A 21011-nucleotide genomic window follows, 5' to 3' on the forward strand; every position below is an offset into this window, starting at 1 on the left:
CTCCTTTGGGGAATCCACTTTTCTGGTACCTTACAGGCTCTACAAACATGACATGGCGTCCAGATACCAAACATCTGAATCTGTGCTCCAAAAGCCGCATCGCGCTCCTTCCCTTCTGCGCCCTGCTGTGTACCCCAACTGCAGATTATGCCCCATGTATGCCACATGTATGACACTGGTGTACCCAGGATAACGTACGTAATGTCATATGTGGGTATATACTGATATTAGGGCACAGCCGGACACAGAAGGGAAGAACGGTTATTGGGTTTTTGGAGCACAGACGGTTTGGTTTTTGGATGCCATGACACTTTTGCAGAGCTGAAGCGCCAGTAAAGTGGAATCCCCTGATATGAGACCTTATTTTGGAAACTACACCCCTGAAGGATTCATCCAGGGGTAGACAGCATTTTAACCCCCAAATGTTGCTATAACTTATTATCCATAAATGAATACGCGGCTGATTGTGAAAGGTGAAAATGACCATTTTTCCAGGAATCCGTCATTTCAGTGCATAATATGTTGTGCCCGCCTTGTATCAGAGATGAACGCTCTAAAAGCTGTTGTGCCCAGGATACTCGCTTACCACTGTTTGGAGTGTGTATCTCCGCTGACATAAGTCGGGCACAACATATCAGATACTGAAATGGTGAATCTCTGGAAAACTTCATTTTTAACTTCTCATTATCAGCCGCAATTTCATTTCTGGAAACCAAATAAATGCAACACTCAAGGGTTAAAAATTCTCGCTACACCACTTGATAAATCCCATCAGTGGGCTAGTGTCCAAAATGGCGTGACATGTCTACGGATTCCACTTTATTGGCAATTCAGGGGCTTTGCAAAAGTGACGTCCAAAAACCAAACTGTGCGCCAAAAACCAAAATAGCGCTCCTTCCCTTCTGTGCCCGGCTGTACCCAAACAGCTGATTCTACCCACACATGGCATTAAGTCCGTTATCCAGGGTACACCAGTGTCATACATGTGGGCATACACCGCCATTTGGGTACACAGCAGGGCGCAGATGTGAAGGAGCGCTATGTGCTTTTGGAGTGCAGATTTAGATTGTTGGTGTTTGGACACCATGTCATATTTGCCGAGACCCTAAAATTTCCCCTACAAAATAGGGTCACTTCTTGGCGAATTCCAGTTTACTGTCACCTCCAGGGCTCTGCAAAAACAACATGGCGCCCCAAAAGTCCCTCTAACTCTGTACCCCAATAGCTAAAAAGCGCAGTGCTCCTTCCCTTCTGCGCCCTGCTGTGTGCCCAAGCAGCAGTTTACACCCACATATATAATTTTCTGCCCCTCGGGATGGCCCCTTAATAGTTTTAGGAGTGCAGGTCTCTGACAACACAAAGTGGGTGCAACGTATTGGGCACCGAGATGGCAGATTTCTTTAAAAATTTCAATTTTCATTCTGTACATTAATTTTTGGGAAGCATTTTTAGGCTCAAAATGATAATACCCCTTGATACATTCCTTGATGGGTGTAGTTTTTAAAATGGGGTCACATCTGAGGACTTTCCATTGTATTGGTACTTTAGGGGCTCTGCAGATACGACATGGCACCTGAAAACTATTCCAGCAATATCTGCCCTCCAAAAGCCAAATAGCGCTCTTCCCATTCTGAGCCCCACTATGTTCCCATACAGCAGATTATGGCCACATATGGGGTATTGCCGTGTTCAGGAGAAATTGTGTAACAAACTGTGGGGGGCATTTTCTCTTTTAACCCCTTGTGAAAATGAAAACTTTGGGGATAAAGGGACATTTTAGTAATTTTTAACCTACACATCCCAAGGTTAGTAAAATCTGTGAAACGGCTATAGGGTCAAAATGCTCACTATACCCCTCAATGAATACCTTAAGGGGTCTAGTTTATAAAATGGGGTCATTTATGGGGGTTTTCAATTGTTTTGGTAACTCAAATCTTGTTTGAATGTGCAATGGGCCTGAAATATCTGCAAGCAAAATTTGTGTCTTGAAATCCAGTTGGTGCTCCCTTCTTTTTGGGCCCTGCCGTGCATCCGTACATAGGATTAAGGCCACAAAGTGTACATTTTTGAACACGGGAGAAATGGGGCCATCTATTTTGGGGTGTTTTTCTTAATTTTCATGCCTTGTGTGCAAAAAAACTGCCTTTAAAATGACTCTTTTGTGTAAAAAATATGAGAATTTTTTGTTTGACGCAAATTCTTTTAAAACCTATGGGGTCAAAATACTCACTATACCCCTCAATGAATACCTTAAGGGGTCTAGTTTATAAAATGGTGTCATTTATGGGGGTTTTCAATTATTTTGGTAACTCAAATCTTGTTTGAATGCGCAATGGGCCTGAAACATTTAGAAGCAAAAATTGTGTCTTGAAATCCAGTTGGTGCTCCCTTCTTTTTGGGCCCTACCGTGCGTCCGTACATAGGATTAAGGCCACAAAGTGTACATTTTTGAACACAGGAGAAATGGGGTCATCTATTTTGGGGTGTTTTTCTTCATTTTCATGTGTTATGTGCAAAAAAACTGCCTATAAAATGACACTTGTGTAAAAAATATGATTTTTTTTTTGTTTGACGCAAATTTTCTCAAAACTTATGGGGTCAAAGTACTCTCTATACCCCTCAATGAATACCCTAAGGGGTCTAGTTTATAAAATGGTGTCATTTATGGGGGGTTTCAATTGCTTTGGTAACTCAAATCTTGTTTGAATGTGCAATGGGCCTAAAATATCTGCAAGCAAAATTTGTGTTTTGAAATCCAATTGGCCCTCCTTACCTCTTAGGCCCTACTATATGTGCGTACATAGGACTAAGGCCACAAAATGAACATATTTTAACACGGGAGAAGTGGGGTGATATATTTTGGGGTGTGTTTCTTCTTTTTGATGTGTTGTGTGCAAAAAAACTGGCTTTAAAATGACATATTTGAAGAAAATGAAAATGTCATTTTTTTCATCATTTGTAATAATTCTTGCAAAACAATATTTATTTGATCAAAATACTCACTATACCTCTCAAAGAATACCTGAAGGGGTCTAGTTTTACTAATTGGGTCATTTAATGGGAGGTTCTGTCATTATTCCACCAATTCCTGTCTGTAAACAGAGCTTGGTACAGGAAAAAATGACAAACTCAAAATTTCCAAAATTTGCTTATAAACTTGATAAACTTGTAAATTGTCTAAGTTACTCAAATATGCTAAAATTATTTCAAATATGCTTGAAACACAAAAGGGACATTTGGAAGTATATAACTACTAACTTTTTTGCCCTGTATTATTGTGTATATGTGAGATATCGCAGCTAAAAACGGAAAACATTGAAAAATTTTCAAAATTTTCAGCATTTGCGAGTTTTTAAATAAATTTACGCAAGTTATATCAGTCTAATTTTACCTTCTCAGTAAAGTACAACATGTCACGAAAAAACAATATCAGAATCGCTTGGATGCGCTATACTGTTACAGAATTATTCACTGATAAAGTGACACAGGGCAAATTTCCAAAATTTGGCTTGGTCATTAAGGTCCAAAATAGGCTGGTCACTAAGGGGTTAAGAATGTTGAGCTTTCTTATGTAACTGCAACTGTTAAATAAATTTGTATTACTATAGCTGCAGTTAAGTTCGGAAAATCTGAATTATTTGCACTTAACCTGGTTTGTGATTGACTTCTTAAAGGGAAACCCCAAGTTGCATGTTTATTGGACCTTGGCGTTAACAGCCAATGTGACAAGTGACCACAGAAGTGAAACATATTTGTTCTGTTACGTTCAGTAAATCTAAATTACTTGTAATTAATCTGGTTTGTTATTGTCTTTTCAAAGTGGAATCCTCAAACACATTGGGTCCTGGTGTTAACAGCCTTATTAAAGACACATCACCTTTATGCTTTTGCTTTGTTTTTTATATGCGAAGGAATGTTAGTGGACGATTTTCTTGTACTAAAATACGCTTACAAATAGATATCATGTATAGAATACTGTATATACTATATATGCGTCAAAGCTATCTTCCGTTTGATTAATTTTCCAAAGGCTACTCCAGCTTTCCATCTAGTTCATGAGAACAACAAGCCTTATATTTACTATACACAAGAGAAGCTAGTGAAATAAAACATAGGGGGCCTTTATTTGAAGGTTCGGCCAATGCACTTTTAAAAATCAAAAGGTTTTCGTGAATGGAGATTCAAAGTTACAGAATTCTTTGATCAAAGTTGAAGGGGTCTGACTATTTAAAGGCTTAGAGAACCACTTGATCAGGGAGGGCATCGATGAAAAGGCTTAGACTTATATATTCCCACTGACTGAGCCCATTGACATTTCTAAGTCACCTGTCAGTCGATTTGGAAAACAGAAAATTTAAAGGGCATCTATTACAAGCAGAGACTTTAACACAGGTCACATATATTGGCTCATCTAATTGACAGACAGGAACTAGAAGTTGTTTTTGCACTTAGGAAGCATAAATGGAGGCACACATTAAATGTAAATAGAAAATACAGCCCTCTAACAGCACTTTTTCTTGTGTGGGCCCATCACTAACCCATTAAGTGCATCAAAAATTTAGGGTTTATTTTTAACAACAGAGGAATTGATAACACAGTGATGGTGGCAATATGGCAGTTAATATAGCTGGCTTTGCACTCCTACCAAGACCAAGGTGCAATGGTTCACCGAATCAGTCGACATCCTGAAAGCGGTGCCCTTGCTTCACTAGATGCTCTCCCCACAAGCTATCCTCAGGCTGTCCTCCAGCAGTGATCTGACCAGGTCATTTCCTACCCTGGGTAGTAGGGGTAATACTAGTGAATATACCATGGGGAGCAAAGAACTCTCATGGTACAACTCATGGGGGTATCTACCTTTCTAAGGTATCATTTCGTGATACAGCTTCCAGCAAGTACCAAAGCAGCATCCATGGTGTTATAATGTACTAACTTTACAAATAACGTGCTCTTGCTATGATCCCAGGTACAGTTAGGACAGGAGTCTAACCCTTTTCTTGCAATGAACTTAATGTGCACCTTACATTTATTCAACTTTGTAATACATATTTTTTGGGTATATCACAAAAAAGCAGAGTATGGCATTCAGCTATGTTGATCAAAAATGTTAGGCTGTAGATTTACACCACAAATGGTCCGCAATTGTGGGTTTAAAATTGCGGACCATTTACGGTCCCATAGTTTTCTATGAGGCCTCTTACACCACCGTAGTTTTTGTCCATGGGGTGGCGCGCTGCAACCGTGCTCCGGACAGTATACTGCATGTCCGTAATGGCCGTGCTTTTACGACACAGCATGGAAGGTGCAATAGAAGTCTATGGGCGCGTGCATTTTTGTGGATACACATAACACATGTTCAGTGTGTATCCGTAATTGCGGATGTCAAGACTGGACGTTGTTGGTTGAATCGACGCATATAAAAGCCAGGCCATTAAAAAGTACTCCATAAATGGATCCATTTTGCACCAAACTCACAAGGCAGCAGAACAACAGCAGCTCACAATGACAGCACTGTCCCAGCAACAATGAAGAAAGCAAAGATGGCCACTATCCAACAATGTCACCTATGCAGGGGGTTGGAACATCCCCCCTTTTTTTTGGTTGGGGGTGTGTGTTGTTTATTGCGGATCGGCAAGAAAACGGGTGCATATGGATGCATTTTGCGGTTGGACACGGACGTCTGCGAAATGAGTTTTTTGAGTGAAATTTGTGTTGCGGATCCGCAAATTGTGGACACGACAGTCGTGTAAGACCAGCCTAAAAGTTATGGCTATTACTACTATCAAAAGTGGGTAGGCAAAAACAATAAAAAAAATCTTCTAGCTAGCTCAACAAGCACTCCACTCACATTTCCAACATGAATAAATGCCAAAAAAGAAACATCAAAAACTGACAAAATCAGTCAGTAACCGATGTTACAATTGGTATATAGTGTACTGGATGGACACAAGATCAGGCATAAGTGAGCCCACTGCCCAAAGGTCCACATGAACCTAAAGTCAGCTAGGGTTACATTTATACCTAAGAAGAATCACACAGTTATTGTGTACAGGTCTACACAAATAACACCATCTGTCCTGATCTTGGCACTGCAGGTGGTTTAAATACTGCATTAATAAAAAAAAAAAAAAAAAAAAAAAAAAACTGGGATACTGGGGTGGATTCAAGACCAGCGTATTATACCTGAAAAAAAACACTCGACGTTATTTTGAAAAACCTTTGGATAAAAAAAAAGCTGTCATATCTGCATCTGATCCCGTAAAGCTATTACAGAGAAGTTTTCTGCTGCAATGTAACCAAGTAACGGTATTGTCTTAAAAAGACAATGCCATGGTGATCAACTTTTATGGGTTTAATAAGAGATTACTGGTTATTGAGGGACAACATGTCTAGGCACACTTATCTTGTAGCCATTAAAATGTACAACCACATTGTGGACTCCTGCTCTAGGTCTTGACTTTCGGATGCCTATGGAATATCAAAAATGAAATTTTTCATTGAATTATCCAACCAATTAATTTCTTTAGGAGTCATGGAGCTATCTTATATTCACTCCAGAAAGTTCAACTTGGTATGGTTAACTGACAAATACAACTTCGTTTCAATATTGGAAGAATGGGTTTACGCACGAAAGGTAGATTTTGCGTTTATCCTGCTTTCCCCCTTTAATGATCCAGATAGCTGTATCATCTCTGCTTCTGTCAACTATGCAAACTAAATGGCATTCATAGGAAAATGTTCCGTGGATATCTTTACAAGCAGAGATAATGAGACGCATATAAAAGAACTTTCCATTTGAAGTTGATACAAGAGAACCTCATAGACTGCACAGATTGCAGTATACATTTATAAATAGCTCCGGTATTGTCAGCTTCAGTAGGGCATCTAGTCCAACACATTACTCATAGCAGGAGCAGCTGCTAACCTATACCGAAAAATAAAACAGCAGTGGAGTCATAGAATACACTTTACCATTACTAATAATGAGAAAAAAGATGAAAACAAATCCAGGCTGATATTGATACATGGCAATTCCTTAATGACGATATATATTATACTGACCTATGAACTTTATTATGCCACTCTTTACATTGTTTGGCTACAAAACAGTTGTATGTATGCTCACAGCAATGAAGAGTGCTTTTTGGTCTACCCTTTAGTGCAGTGGTCCCCAACCTATTTTCCACCAGGGGCCAGTTTCAGCAAGACAATTCTTCTAGGGCCCGTTGGGGGCAAGAAGGGGTGTGGATGGGGGTGGGGAAGGGGTGTGGTTGGGGACGGGGTTAAGCACGGGGGTGATCGCTGCGCAGACCAGAAAACGCTCCCCGGTGGACATTTTGCAAACTCATTCAAATGAATGGGTTTAAAAAGTGACTGCCAGTTTCTGTCTCCTGTCCAGTTTCTCGGGCAGACGGAAACCTGAAAGCGGAGACCAGGCGCAGGTGTGAACCAGCCCTCATGCCACTGGGTCCATACTTTTATCCACAGTTGTGAATAAAAAGTATGGTTATGTACATTACAGCTTAGTAACTCCATGTGCCTCATAGTAATAGCAGTTAACCCCATGATGTCCCTCACATTAACCCCTGTGTGCATTACATAAGGGTTACTGATATGTGAGACATATGGAGGTAATAATTATCTTCATCATTGAGGTCCTTTATTAGTTCCTGCATTTGTCTCACATATTAGTAACCATTGTGTGAAGCACACAGGGTTAATATGAGGGACATGATGGGGTTAATTGCTATTAATGTGAAGCACATGGAGTTACAAAAACTAGTTTAATAACACCAAATTCCTGACACTAATAGAAGTACCCCCCCCCTCTTCCACCCAGTAGTTTTTTTTTGTTTTTTTTTATGATTTGTTTTCAAACAATGGTGTCCTCCTTGGTTATCTACCATGAAGTCCACTTTGGCTCAAACAACGACGGATGTTGCGATCTGACACTGATGTTCCTTGAGCTTGAAGTTCACCTTTAATCTCTTTAGAAGTTTTTCTGGGCTCTTTTGTTACCATTCGTATTATCCATCTCTTTGATTTGTCATCAATTTTCCTCCTGTGGCCACATCCAGGGAGGTTGGCTACAGACCCATGGACCTTAAATCTCTGAATAATATGTGCAACTGTAGTCACAAGAACATCAAGCTGCTTGGAGATGGTCTAATAAACTTTACCTTTAAACATGCTTACCTAGAATTTTCTTTCTAAGCTCCTGAGACAACTCCTTCCTTCTCTTCCTCTGGTCCACGTTGAGTGTGGTACACACCACGTCACCAAACAGCACAGTCTGTATCTGTAGCCCTATATACAGGCCCACTGACCGATTACAAGATTATAGATACCTGTGATGCTACTTAGTGGACACCTCTTGATGTAACATGTCCCTTTGGTCACATTATTTTCAGGGGAACCATCATTTCTGTCCAGGCCTGTTTCATGAATTTTATTTTTAAAGAAATACTGTTGAAGCATGGTTGAAAAGCAATGTCTGACTTTCATTTGTTCATTTTCCTAGAATTTTTATTTATTATTACTTTTGTCAGAGCCAAGTTATTTCTGTGACCATTGTGGGTTTTTCTTTCATTAAACAAAGGGTACCAACAATTTTGTCCACGTGTGTAATATTTTATTAACTAGTAAGTACCTTGAAACCACAAGTTACTCTTTAATCAAATAAAATTAAATTCTGCACCAGAATTTTTTTTTTACAGGAATTCAATCATTCTGACTGCAGTTTGTACCCCGAAATTGCTTTGTCCTAATTAAAACGGAGGCTTTGAAAAATGACACTTTTCACAACAAAAAAATACAACACAATGGACACCCATTATTACTGTCCAACACATTGATTTTATGATGTTTTTCTAAATTACACATGTCAAAAATTAATATTGGCGTTTTCACACTGACCATAGAAGGTTTTAAACAAATCATAGTAGGCTGATACTTCCTATTGAGATCACTTTTCAGTAGTCATTATCACAGGCAGGATTACAATGGAAGGTATCATCTATATATAGATAGCAAAAGCATTCACTGCTGGCAAAAGTGAAGGTCACAGCTATCCTCCTTCCCCTCCTCCCTACACAATGACTTCAATACTGGTCATAGAAGATGTGAAATAAAAGTGTTGGGGGGGGTTAGTATTTCTACTATGCCAGAAAACTAGCTTAGATGGTAATAGTTTTGGTACATCTTTGGGCAGGGATAAGTCCAAGTCAGCAAGGGATGCTTTGGCTAGACAAATTTAGGAGACGTTCACGCTACTAATGTGAGAGTCTGTCACTGCCATCCGTCATAAATTGAGAGCAACAAACTTTTGCAGACATAGATTGACATCCTTCACGCAGGACTTTTTCTTCCATCAGAAAAGTGAAAACATGATGGAAAAAAAAACTTCTGTCATGTTTTTGAACATGAGAGTGAATGCAGGCGGGGGATGCACAGTCTGCAATCTACAGCTAATGTATTGAAGCTTATGTCTGTTGCTTTCATCCTATGACACGCGGTTTTATAAACTGCTAGAAAGCCTACAGAGCACTGAATTCAACATTTTATTCCGCATTGTGTATACGGCATAAAATGAAATTAGCAATTCTGGGACTGTAAAACAGTGCATTTTTTTTCCACTGCATTTCGACAACAGCCAAAAATACTGGTGGTTCTGCAATATATGACCTCAGCCTAAAACTAGTTACTGATATATATATATATATATATATATATATATATATATATTTGTTTTTGTTTTTTTTTTTAACTAATTGCTTTATTATCTGATTCTTGATTTTTTTTTTTTTTTTTTAATTCTAGTTTCTGATCATGATCCTGAGCACCAATAGACTAGTACTGGGGGGGAGGGTGTTCCCCACTACTCAGCATCATGGCTGGACAGTAAAAAACGCCCCCTCTGACAGTATAGAGCTACGCAAAGACTGTCAGGAGGGGCGTTCTCAGCTAGACTGTCAGGAACACCCATATGACAGTGAAGAGCTATTGGTAAATGCACCAATATCTCTTCCCCCGGGATACATAATGCGAAAGAGGACAGTGCGCTGAATTCAGCACACTTCAGCTTTCTAGCGGTATATAAAACATGAAAGATCCTCTTTAATGCTGGTAGCAGGTAGTCAATATGGCTGCCCCCATAATCATGATCAGAAATTAAAAATAAATAAATAAAAAATTAAGAATCAGATAAAAACCGAATTAGTTTTAAAAGAAAATATACTTATCAGTAACTACTTTTAGGCTGAGGTCATATATTGCAGAACTAGCATTATTTTTGGCAGTTGTGGAAAATGAAGTGGAAAAAATGCAGTGTTTTACAGTCCCAGCATTGCCAATTTCATTGTATGTCATATACACAATGCAGAAAAAAAAGGTTGAGAAAAGGTTGTAGTTCCAAAAACGCTGCCTGTTAATTTTAATTGCAGCAATGCTGTTTTCCCCATAGACTCATATAGAAGGGGGAGGCAAAATGAAAAACTCAGTGTAAAATGCAAGTTGTTTTTTTTTCCCCAGTGGTTTTCTAAACCTTAGCTTTAAAGGGGTTGCCCCTTCTCAAGGATCCTATCTATACTGGTAGCTTATGTAAATTGAAGCCTTTTCCTAAATATATTGCTTTAGAAATTCTGCTTTGTTTGCCTAGTATGTGAATTTATTCCTCGTTTCTATAACCACTGGGCTATAGGACAAGTGACGTCCCTCACTCAGTGCTCTTGCCGGCAGGACAATCCTTCAGCTAAATCGCAGTTTGCTGATAAAGCCCAGTCTGTTATCTATTTAAACACACAGATAACACTGAGTCTGTTCTGTACAAGCATCTGCATATTATCTGATCTGCATAAGTGTTCTGTGTCCAATTCAATAAGAGGGAGGAGGGGGGAGAAAAATACAGGAAGTGAGCAGAAGACACTGCAGGCACACTGGTGAAAGACTGAGATGGGAATACGCCTTTAGTAACAAAAAATATAGGTGATACACCTTTATATCTGCCATACTATTATAGTGGATGTCTGGGATTTAAAGATGGAGGCTGGTAAGGAGGTGAGAAGCTGCAATAGCCATCATGTGTCTGCTGTATATTGTATTATACACTATAAGTATGGACACTAGTATACAAAGTCCATACTTATCCAGGCATTGACCCTACAGTCAAATCTAACTGAGGCACCATTTTACTAGGATTGCAGTCCCCCAAAACAAGATCTGGGTTACTATGACAACTGGGAGCCAATTGAAGGCTGCCGGACTTGTCATTACAGTGCTTCTATTACAGGCTGCGCTAATCAGCATATAATACAACTACAGAGATTTTACAATACATTGCAGTGTATTGTATTAGTGATCAAGTCCCTAGTGCATCTAAAAAAAAATAAGATTTTAAAAAAAAAAATACACATTTTTTTAAAATAAACTTTCTGAATTTTTTAAAAGTGATAAAACGCTGCAAAAACTATATAAATTTGATATTATTGTAACTGTACTAAACCGCAGAATACAAATAAAATGTCATTTTGGCTGCACAGTGAATGCAAAAATGAAGCCCGTAGGAATATCGTGCAAACGCAGTTTCTCAACCATGATTTGTACAGGATATTCAGGCTTCACATGTTAGCTAACAGTCTTGGGGTACATGCACATGTGGCAAATTTGTTGCAGCAATCTCAGCAACTAAAAATCCACCTATTCAACTAAATGGGATGGAACTGACATGAATGTCTTCAAGTCTCATTCTGATGAAAGGGATTGAGGCTGAAAATTCTGCAGCAAAAAATCAACCATGAATATATTTTGTAGATTTCTATAATACAATAATAATTTAAAAAATCTCTATCAATTGTAAACCACGCAAACCAAAGTGACATACCAGGCAATTGTTTAAGCACCACATAACATGAACAGCAGATACCTATAGATGTCATAGTGTATATAGAGTATATTGTATATTAACCAAATAGTTTCTAATACTCACAGTTTTGATCTACAGATGTACTGAGATTATGCTGGAAATGAATTCTGCACAGAACCTGAGGATTCAACTTTTTTTCTTTTTTTTTAACATCCATCATCATAGCTAAGAAAACTCTACAATAAAGTAATCCAAGGACTCATCCTTTAACCGGCAGAGATGATGCATAGTGTTAGACACAGAATAAATCAGAGCCTGCAGTATGTTATTATCCCTACCAAGGGGTGGAGCCGCGTATTAGTAAAGATTCAGCTGTGCCCTTTCATCAGCTAATACAGATTATCTCCATCCAGGTATACAAAGTCATTTCCTAGCTTTGCAAAACAGAAGTGCTTGCTTCATTCTCTCCAATAACAGCACTAGAAAACATCATCTGCTGAAAATGATACACTATTATTAAAACGACATCATATTGCATTATAACAACAGAATGTGCTGGTATTTTGAGAAAATATTCTTGATAATGAAATACAACATGTTCACAATAAAGTTTAAAGAGAGTCTGTCCCGACGGCCACGGAGGTACTACCCCTATTAGACTAATCTCTGTCATTAGGTTTTTGATTTTTGGTCCTGACTGGGATCTGATATGGCTGGTTCTCCAGGTCCTTATGCTTTTTTTTTTTGTCCCCCTACTCACACTCTTTAGCTATACCTTCCCCCCTCCTTTTTTTTCTTTTCCTCTCTTTTCTCCCTTCTTGCTCCCTCTCCTCTGCCTTTCTTCCTGTTCTCTTTTTCTTCTTCTTAATATCTCTGCAATCTTGTAGGCTAGGTCTTTCTGGGGGTCTTCACTGGTGGCTCTGGCCTGTTTTGTATATTTGTAATTTTTTTTTTTTTTTTTTTTTTTTTTTAATACCATTGGTCTATTTCAGACCTTGTTGTATAGTTATAAAATTGTAATAAAAATTTGAATTGAAAAAAAAAAATACATAAATAGCTTCCACAGCTCGGACCAAAATGACATGGACATATTTGATCATTGAAATATGGAGCACATGTGGACTATATTTATTGTGCTGAACACTGAACAGAGACCCAGACTGCAAGTATTGTTGTCACCGATGATGCTGCCTTCCTAAGGGACTACTTGTATCGTAATCATGTTCCTAGAAAGGGACATTAGTCCCACGGGTAGGCAAGGACTCCTAGCATCTATAAAGACTTTGCTACAAAAAAAAAAAAAAAAAAAAAAAGTGCAAAATTGCAATTTTTTCCATCATCTTTAATACAATATGCAAATACTAGGAGGGTAGTTCTATTGCTATCAAGTACTTTGGGTCTTGCTTGCCAGCCCTAACATCCCATGTGCCTATATCAACTCCACTAGCCTTTCTGGGGTCAAGGCACTCCCCAACAAATCTCACTCATGAGTCATTGGTTTTCACTATATGCTTGGCAATACAGATAGCTACAGAGGTATTGCTACACACACTGCTAAGTGCCCTACCAAGCTCTGCCATTTGATAGACCAGCTGAAAGTCTCCTTTTAATCAGACTGATATTTCAATATTAGACATATTTGGTATCCCAATAACCATAATAAAACGCACATGTAGTTTATAATATAATATGCATTAAAATGATTAAAAATTGTGATAGGATCATTCTTTTCTTATAGTTCACCTTCAAAGTGTAAACTTTTTTCCTCCATAAAACAAAAGTGGTTTTGTCCTGTAATCTGAACACAAGAAGTCTCACTTTACAATGGGTTTTATAAAGAAGGGAGAGGTGGAGAAGGCAAAAGTCAGAGATAACATCCAGTCTACAGCAGTAATTTCTATAAGGAGAAGGCTGGATACTAATTCCTTATAATCCAGGTGTTTTTGAAAAAAGAACTGATTCTCTATGTTGAAGCTGCGTCTCTGTTTGAGGAGCTCTCCTTTTTCTTCCTCCTCCCCTCTCCATAGAGTTCTATTGCACAGATTTGATCAGTAGCAGGAGGTGGCAAATCAGTGAAGAAACAGACATTTTTCTTATATAAAGTATATTACAAAGTTTATCTTCACCTGAGCTATGGATTTATGAAAATATATACATGTTTAGTTAATAAAAAATAAGCAGTTTCCCATTATAGACGCGTATTGCCTATCCACAAGAGCATAAGTGTTTGATTTCTGGGGGTCTGACTGCTGAGATCCATAGGTAAGCATGCTCAGCCATCCTTCCGTTCACTTGTATGGGTCTTCCAGGCGAGCTATCTTCAGCAGTCCCATAGAAGTAAATAAAGCAGTGACTAAGCATATACATCACCACCACATTCACACTGGACATTTGGGGGCACTTCTCGGTCCCATTATCATGAACAGAGAAGACCCCATATCCATCAGATATTCATAAATTAAGGAAAACTTTCTTTAAAAAGTTTGTCACCAGTGTGAAGCATATTATAGCAGCAACATAGCTAGACAGGTCAGACTCAAATTTAACATCCTTTTCCCTATGAAAATTCATGCATCATTTGACAAGATATTCATTTATTTCAGAATATGCAGATGAGCAGTCTAGAGCACTGCGGGCGGCTTTGTTGCCCCAAAATGCTAAGCTCCACATGCTCTAATATGCTTTCCTTCCCTTCTCCCTTCTTTGAGTGACATGGCAAGGGAACTATGCTGAAATCACACCTGGCCCCGTGTTCTCATGTTCGCACTGGCGTTTTAGAGCAGTTTAGAGTGTAGCAGTTTGGAGCAATGGAGCTGCCCTCAATGCTCCATCCTGCTTATTTGTATATTGTGAAATAAATGACTAGGTAAAAAAGGTGTTACATTCAGGTGAGCCTGACCTACCTATGTTGCTGGATTAAAATGCTTCACCATGGGGACAGAATACCTTTAAAACAGGACCTTTCATGTGCTCCTGCACATGTGGTTTTATAAACCGCTATAAAGCAGTGCGCTGAATTCAGTGCACTGTCTGCCTTCCCGTTATGTGCCCCGGGGCTGGAGCTATAGTTGCTATTAATTTTGGCATTGATCTTCTGCCCACTGTCAGAAGGGTGTTCCTGACAGTCTAACGTCCTCCCCCCAGTACAAATCTAAGGATGAGTACTGTCAGTCGGGGCATTCCTAACAGCCCAGTAGAGGATCAGTGCCAAAACTAACAGTCCGGGGGCACATAACGGGAAAGCTGACATCGCGCTGAATTCAGCACATGATCGGCTTTCTAGCAGTATGTAAAACTGTATGTGCAGGAGGACGTGAAAGGTTCTCTTTAAGTGTATATAAAGAAGAGAATCACACAACTATCCTAATAAATCATTAAGTTATTACTGCCAGAATGCAAAGACAGAAATAACACTTTGGATTCTCAAAAAGTTAAACTCATAACACTACACTATGTTTGTCAAAATAAATAGCCCATACTCCAGGCTATTTACTACACACAACTACTACACTGCAGCAGATGACACGACACAGAATTCACAGTCAGTACATACCAGATCTTCCGTCTTGCTATCCATTACCAGAGAAAAAATGTTTTTGTTTTGTTGACTTCACTTAATCCAAGTTGCATAGATTGTAAATAACAGTAAAGTCGGAGAACAAATAGGTAGACAAGACACCAAACCATGAGTCTATTCAACAGTGGATAAAGTTGAGGTCTTGACTTGTGCTGTCGGACTTCGGGTCCAATCAGTGTAAGTGACATAGGGTTGAGCTGCTTCACAGGTGCAAGGTTTGACCCACTGCCTTTGTAGAAGGCAATTTGCCAGTTCTAATTTTAGCACTGGCTTATGAGGCTTGTAAATATAGGATACGGTGGATATTAAGGCAATGTAAACTATCCCAGAGAGAAAAAGGGATTGCCCATTTATTAAGATTAGTCATATGATTTTGATTATAAAGAAAAAAAAAGATTTTAGATATTTATCTATAACTTGTTTATTTTAGTAGCGTTTAGTAGTGGTTCTCTGTAGATTCTCCAGATTTTACCAAATTTAGTAGGATCTGCAAATAAATATCTTGTGTGTATGGCTAGCTTTACTTGCACTAACAAGCTGAAAAGGTCATTGATGGGAAGATCAGGACACAATTTGCTCAAAACAGAGATTTTTAACAGTTTCGCCCTTTGCATACTTTATCTGGAATTAGTCCTCTTGAACTGGTGGGTGGAGACTAGCTGCCAAAGGTAGCCCATACACTGCACACAGTGAGTACAGGAGAATCTGCTCTAGAACGCTCTCTCTCACACACAGAAACAGCCCCAGGGCCTTCCAGGACGTGTATAAAGAAGTAATGCCCTGTACTGGTGTGACTAAAACACACTGGGTGTGATAGAGCTTCAGTCTAAATGTGTGTTTGGCTAAGGTTACATGTAAGGCTTTTTAGCCAAAGATGTACTGCATTTTTGTTAATTGCAACATGTTAATTTTACATGTGAAAATGCTAATTTTTCCCAACAGACTTCTATAGGGTGATGAAAAATGCCGCTGAATTTCTTTATTTCCTATTTCGCTCTCCACAGATTCCTTTCATGTGACCTACAGAACAGTGAAAGTCAGTTTACCAAAGGCAGGGGGAACGGACAAACTATCTAATAAGATATATTACAAACTTTCTTAAAATCACCTATGCTATTCTTTTATGTAAAGTTTGCTGAAGAAAAACTGAATACAATTATCAAGTTTATTCTTAAACTTTTTTTTTTTTTTTAACTTCTAATTCTGACCCTTTTTAAGTTTATGCTGCGTATGCAAGATTTATCACGTGTTTGTACAGTTAGGTTTCTACACAGGGTTTTTTTTTTTTTAGCAGGGAAAGTGGGTGTGGTTTATTTTACAATTTTTCTGATGCAATTGAGCTCCTCCCCCTCCTTTAAGAATTAGGCACATGGAACAACTCCAGAAAATATTCATGTGAGGGAGATTGGTTAAGGACAGATTCGTCTACAGGTCTCCTACAAGAGCTATGTGGTTAAATTGTCGAAGGACGAGTATTTTTAAAGCACAGTGGTAGCATGGTGTGTCCATTCACACAGACTGGGAAACAATTTGTGTCAAACACCGGTACAATGCACAGGATAAGGGAGTTCATATATTGCAGTAGATGAGGCCCGATTTACAAGGCCATCTGTAATTGTTTTGGTGGGGGGGGTTAGTAGTGGTGAGTAGTGATGAAGGGTGAGTTACCATCCTGGGGATATACTTCACAAACACGATACCCTGATTGGAAGACATGTATGGGCTTATGATGAGGATAACAAAAGCTCTGCGATTTTCATGGGAGTAGATGTTATCCCACTGAATGATAGTGGGGGTGACAGAAGACGTTTCTGAGAAAAGAAAAGATGGCTCTTGCATGGTTATTTTCATATCATCTGTGTTTTAGAAATATTAACATCTAGAAGGGTCACAGTAAAAGTTACACAAAAATTAGGTATTTAGTTAATATTTTGATCAAATTGTATAAGCCTCACTCGGCCATCCAATAAACCTAATGTGATGAGTAGACAAGGGTAATCTTCCTCTTCATCCTTGCCTTGACTGCCATGTTGTCACGTTTATCATGCCTCTTGTGTATATTGTGTCATTCCATTACATATATGACCTGAAATAAATAAATGAATAATACAAAAATGCATTGATATGAACATTTTTTTGTAAGCTGTGAACCCCCTACAAAAACACACTACGCTTTATTTGCAAGTAAAGTGCATTTTATTAGGAAAATGTATTAGTACATGAATCAATTGTTTTAATAGCCTAAAACTCACAGTTTACAAAGCATCACATGTCACAGAAATAGGCAAACATTACATGTGTACATAATTTTAAGACAGGGTGACGCTGCAAAATACAGGCAGAACAGGGAAACCCAGAAATAGATTATTCACAGAGTCAGTAAGTGGCTGGAGTATATGTGAAACAGAGAACATGACGCCAGCCCTTTACAAATACAGCTACCTATCTATGTACACAACAGTGAAAAGAAGCAGATATAAAATAAAGAAATATTAAAATCTGTAACTGGTATATACAAGGAGTTGCTGAAATGACTGGACAAAGCACTGCATTGAATCTGAAAATAGTGCATTTTCTGTCAAAACTCATTTTAGTGCTGGAAAGATACTTGACACTACAAACTAGCCAGCCATTGTAAAGGCCAAGCCAGAGCTCATGAGAAGGAAGATCATCAACTTGTCAGGCAGCAAACCTCAGTGAGGTCCCCATTACCCTGTGTAACAGGCGACTGCACAAGCTTTATTACACTGGAATGTCAAGAAGAATTGACAGATTCAGAGCTTAAAGAGAACCCGACATGTCCGTTTCAGGAACAGATGGTGTTGCCATTATCCTAGTCAAATAGAGGTGTCCTTAAAAAGTCGAACTTTGTCAGTACTGACCTGATACAACCGGAAAGGTAACGACCAGATGAAAATGTAGTCCCAAATTTCGAAGAATAACAAAAAAATGGAAAATTATATTAAAATGCTCTAGAATTGTTATGGGGAATACAAGTTTTTACTAACCAGACAAATCAGGAAACTTGAGAGAACCTTTTTTGAAACACCCCCTCCCCCCCAAAAAAAACAAAACAAAACAAAAAAAAAAACAACGCAGGGCTATACTGTATTACAAACCAGAAAATGCCATTCTGATCCATGTAATGCAAGAAAGTAAAAGTCAGGGGCCATCTGAACAGCTTTGCGGTGTACATTCATTAGTTTGTGTGCCGGGAGCAACACCATCTACATGAGGTTATAGGAAGTGTTCTCAAGCTATATAACACTTGTGGAGAATAAGCCTTCGTGTATATGTGACATTGGTTTGCACCTTATAGATGGGTTACTCCTGTACTCACATAAATGTGCACTTCAGTGATACTTAGCAAGGCACAATAACATATTGATCAGTATACATAAACAAGATGGTTGATATTGGTTACATCATGTTCCGAATAAAGGAATGAAAAAACATTTTGGCATGACGACTGTCTGACTTGTATAGCAGATGTTAGCTTAGTGTTAAGAGCACCCTCATTTTATGCAGCTAATAAATATTACGTAGGAGATAAGTTAAAATGAGCATCATCCATGAACGGATTGTATATGCCATTTGTTTTCAGGTATCAATGGAATAGTCCTTCATTAAAACGGGAATGTAACGGTGTTCACATTAAATATAGCTCACTGAACTCTAGAATAAAAAAAGTACATAAAAGGAAAATAAGTTACAACTGCAGTCTATGCGCCTTTAGAAAGTTTTAGCATGAAGACCTTTTCAGATGGCAGTCTTGGAGTTGGGAAACACAGTCCATATATTAACCACAGGCTTGGTCTTATTAGTAAATGTGGCCGATACATGGGTAGTATTCCTCACTTCTAAACACTGGGTTGGTAGTACCAAAGTAAATTAGTAACACAGGGAAGGGTACTCCTAACAAAAAAATCGCTAAAACATAACTTTTATTACTAAATCTAAAATCTAGGGACTCGGTCCCATCTGTAAGTGAAATTGAACCACACCAAGGGTGGGAGTGGTGCACTCTTTCAATTCCCAGCCCTAAGTTCACACTCAATAATTCAAGTGGGGAAGGAGCCGCAATAAACCCCAAAAAAATAGCTCTGTGTTATTGACTGCAGTGCAACAACGGCGATATTCTAACACTAGAGCTTCATATAGGGGCGCTACTCCATATCCCTAATGACACTCTGTTATGACTACATACATTCACAGCTTTGACTGAAGTGGTCGGTCACGTATGCATAATAGCATCCGACATACATTATAGCTCTCGATCATGAGCCTAAGTTGTTACAATTGTATCCCCTTAAGTATCTCAAAGCTGTTGCTCCGTTGAGGGCTTTATATCTCAGCCCCTAGATTAAGGGAGCCCTCTTTAGGTAGGGAGAGGGCTCCCTTAATCTAGGGGCTGAGATATAAAGGGGATACAATTGTAACAACTTAGGCTCATGATCGAGAGCTATAATGTATGTCGGATGCTATTATGCATACGTGACCGACCACTTCAGTCAAAGCTGTGAATGTATGTAGTCATAACAGAGTGTCATTAGGGATATGGAGTAGCGCCCCTATATGAAGCTCTAGTGTTAGAATATCGCCGTTGTTGCACTGCAGTCAATAACACAGAGCTATTTTTTTGGGGTTTATTGCGGCTCCTTCCCCACTTGAATTATTGAGTGTGAACTTAGGGCTGGGAATTGAAAGAGTGCACCACTCCCACCCTTGGTGTGGTTCAATTTCACTTACAGATGGGACCGAGTCCCTAGATTTTAGATTTAGTAATAAAAGTTATGTTTTAGCGATTTTTTTGTTAGGAGTACCCTTCCCTGTGTTGGTAGTATTCCTCAGCCTGAATGTGGCTACCTGAAATGGCCCTAACAAAGGCAGTGCTTAAAAAAAGGTGCAAACTACATAGCAGACCCAAGGAAATATCATACTGGTTCAAAGTGTTACCTGGTCAATTCCATGTCCATCTGCTTTGTAGTATTTCATCTCACTTTATATCATATCAAAGAAAGCATAAAAAATAGAAAAGATACTTTACACAATATCATATGTGATTTATAAAAAAGAAAAATTCCACTGGAAATTTAAAAATAAACTGAAAAGGCTACCATGCATAAAAGTTCGTTAGCGTTAAACTAAAGGCAGTTTTATCTGTGTCTCTTAACTATGAAACTGGCACTGAAACCACCTCTGGTAACTCTCCATATTTAAAAGGCTATTTGCATCGGCGAGCAGGGTATGGGCACGATCCTAGCAGTGAGACTAATAATAGTTAAAGGGGCTCTATCACTGGATTTTCGCTATTTTAGATAAACATATGCCTGAATAGCCTTTTAAAGGGCTATTCAAGTCCTGCTAATCGTTTGTTAAAAGAGTCTCCCCCTCGTTTTAATGAATTACCTTTTAACAGTATATGTAAATAGACCTTCCGTGCACCGTGGGCGTTTCCGTGCACCCCTCATGGCTTGTCCCTGTGAGGACGTCACTACAAGGTCCTTCGTCGTCTTCTAAGTAGTGATCTATGCAGAGCAGGGGCTGCAGCTCCCTATGTCTATCATAGCATAG

The 21011-nt window shown here is 38.8% G+C and overlaps 1 protein-coding gene across 7 annotated transcripts in view; it reads right to left on the bottom strand.

The window, feature by feature from the left end:
• The window catches only part of RIMBP2 (RIMS binding protein 2), a 351407-nt gene extending 335785 nt beyond the window's left edge, over window positions 1-15622 (bottom strand). For 6 of the 7 annotated variants that reach the window (XM_075274730.1, XM_075274757.1, XM_075274748.1 and 3 more), the window contains exon 1: window positions 15414-15621. In XM_075274730.1, the coding sequence (XP_075130831.1) occupies window positions 15414-15437 (24 nt within the window). In that variant the 5' untranslated portion in view covers window positions 15438-15621. Of the gene's footprint in view, window positions 1-15413 lie in introns of all 7 variants that reach the window. The other variant, XM_075274789.1, reaches the window with a different exon arrangement.
• Between the last annotated feature and the right edge of the window lie 5389 nt (window positions 15623-21011).

Source organism: Leptodactylus fuscus, chromosome 1, assembly GCF_031893055.1.
Source record: "Leptodactylus fuscus isolate aLepFus1 chromosome 1, aLepFus1.hap2, whole genome shotgun sequence".
Lineage (NCBI taxonomy): Eukaryota > Metazoa > Chordata > Amphibia > Anura > Leptodactylidae > Leptodactylus > Leptodactylus fuscus.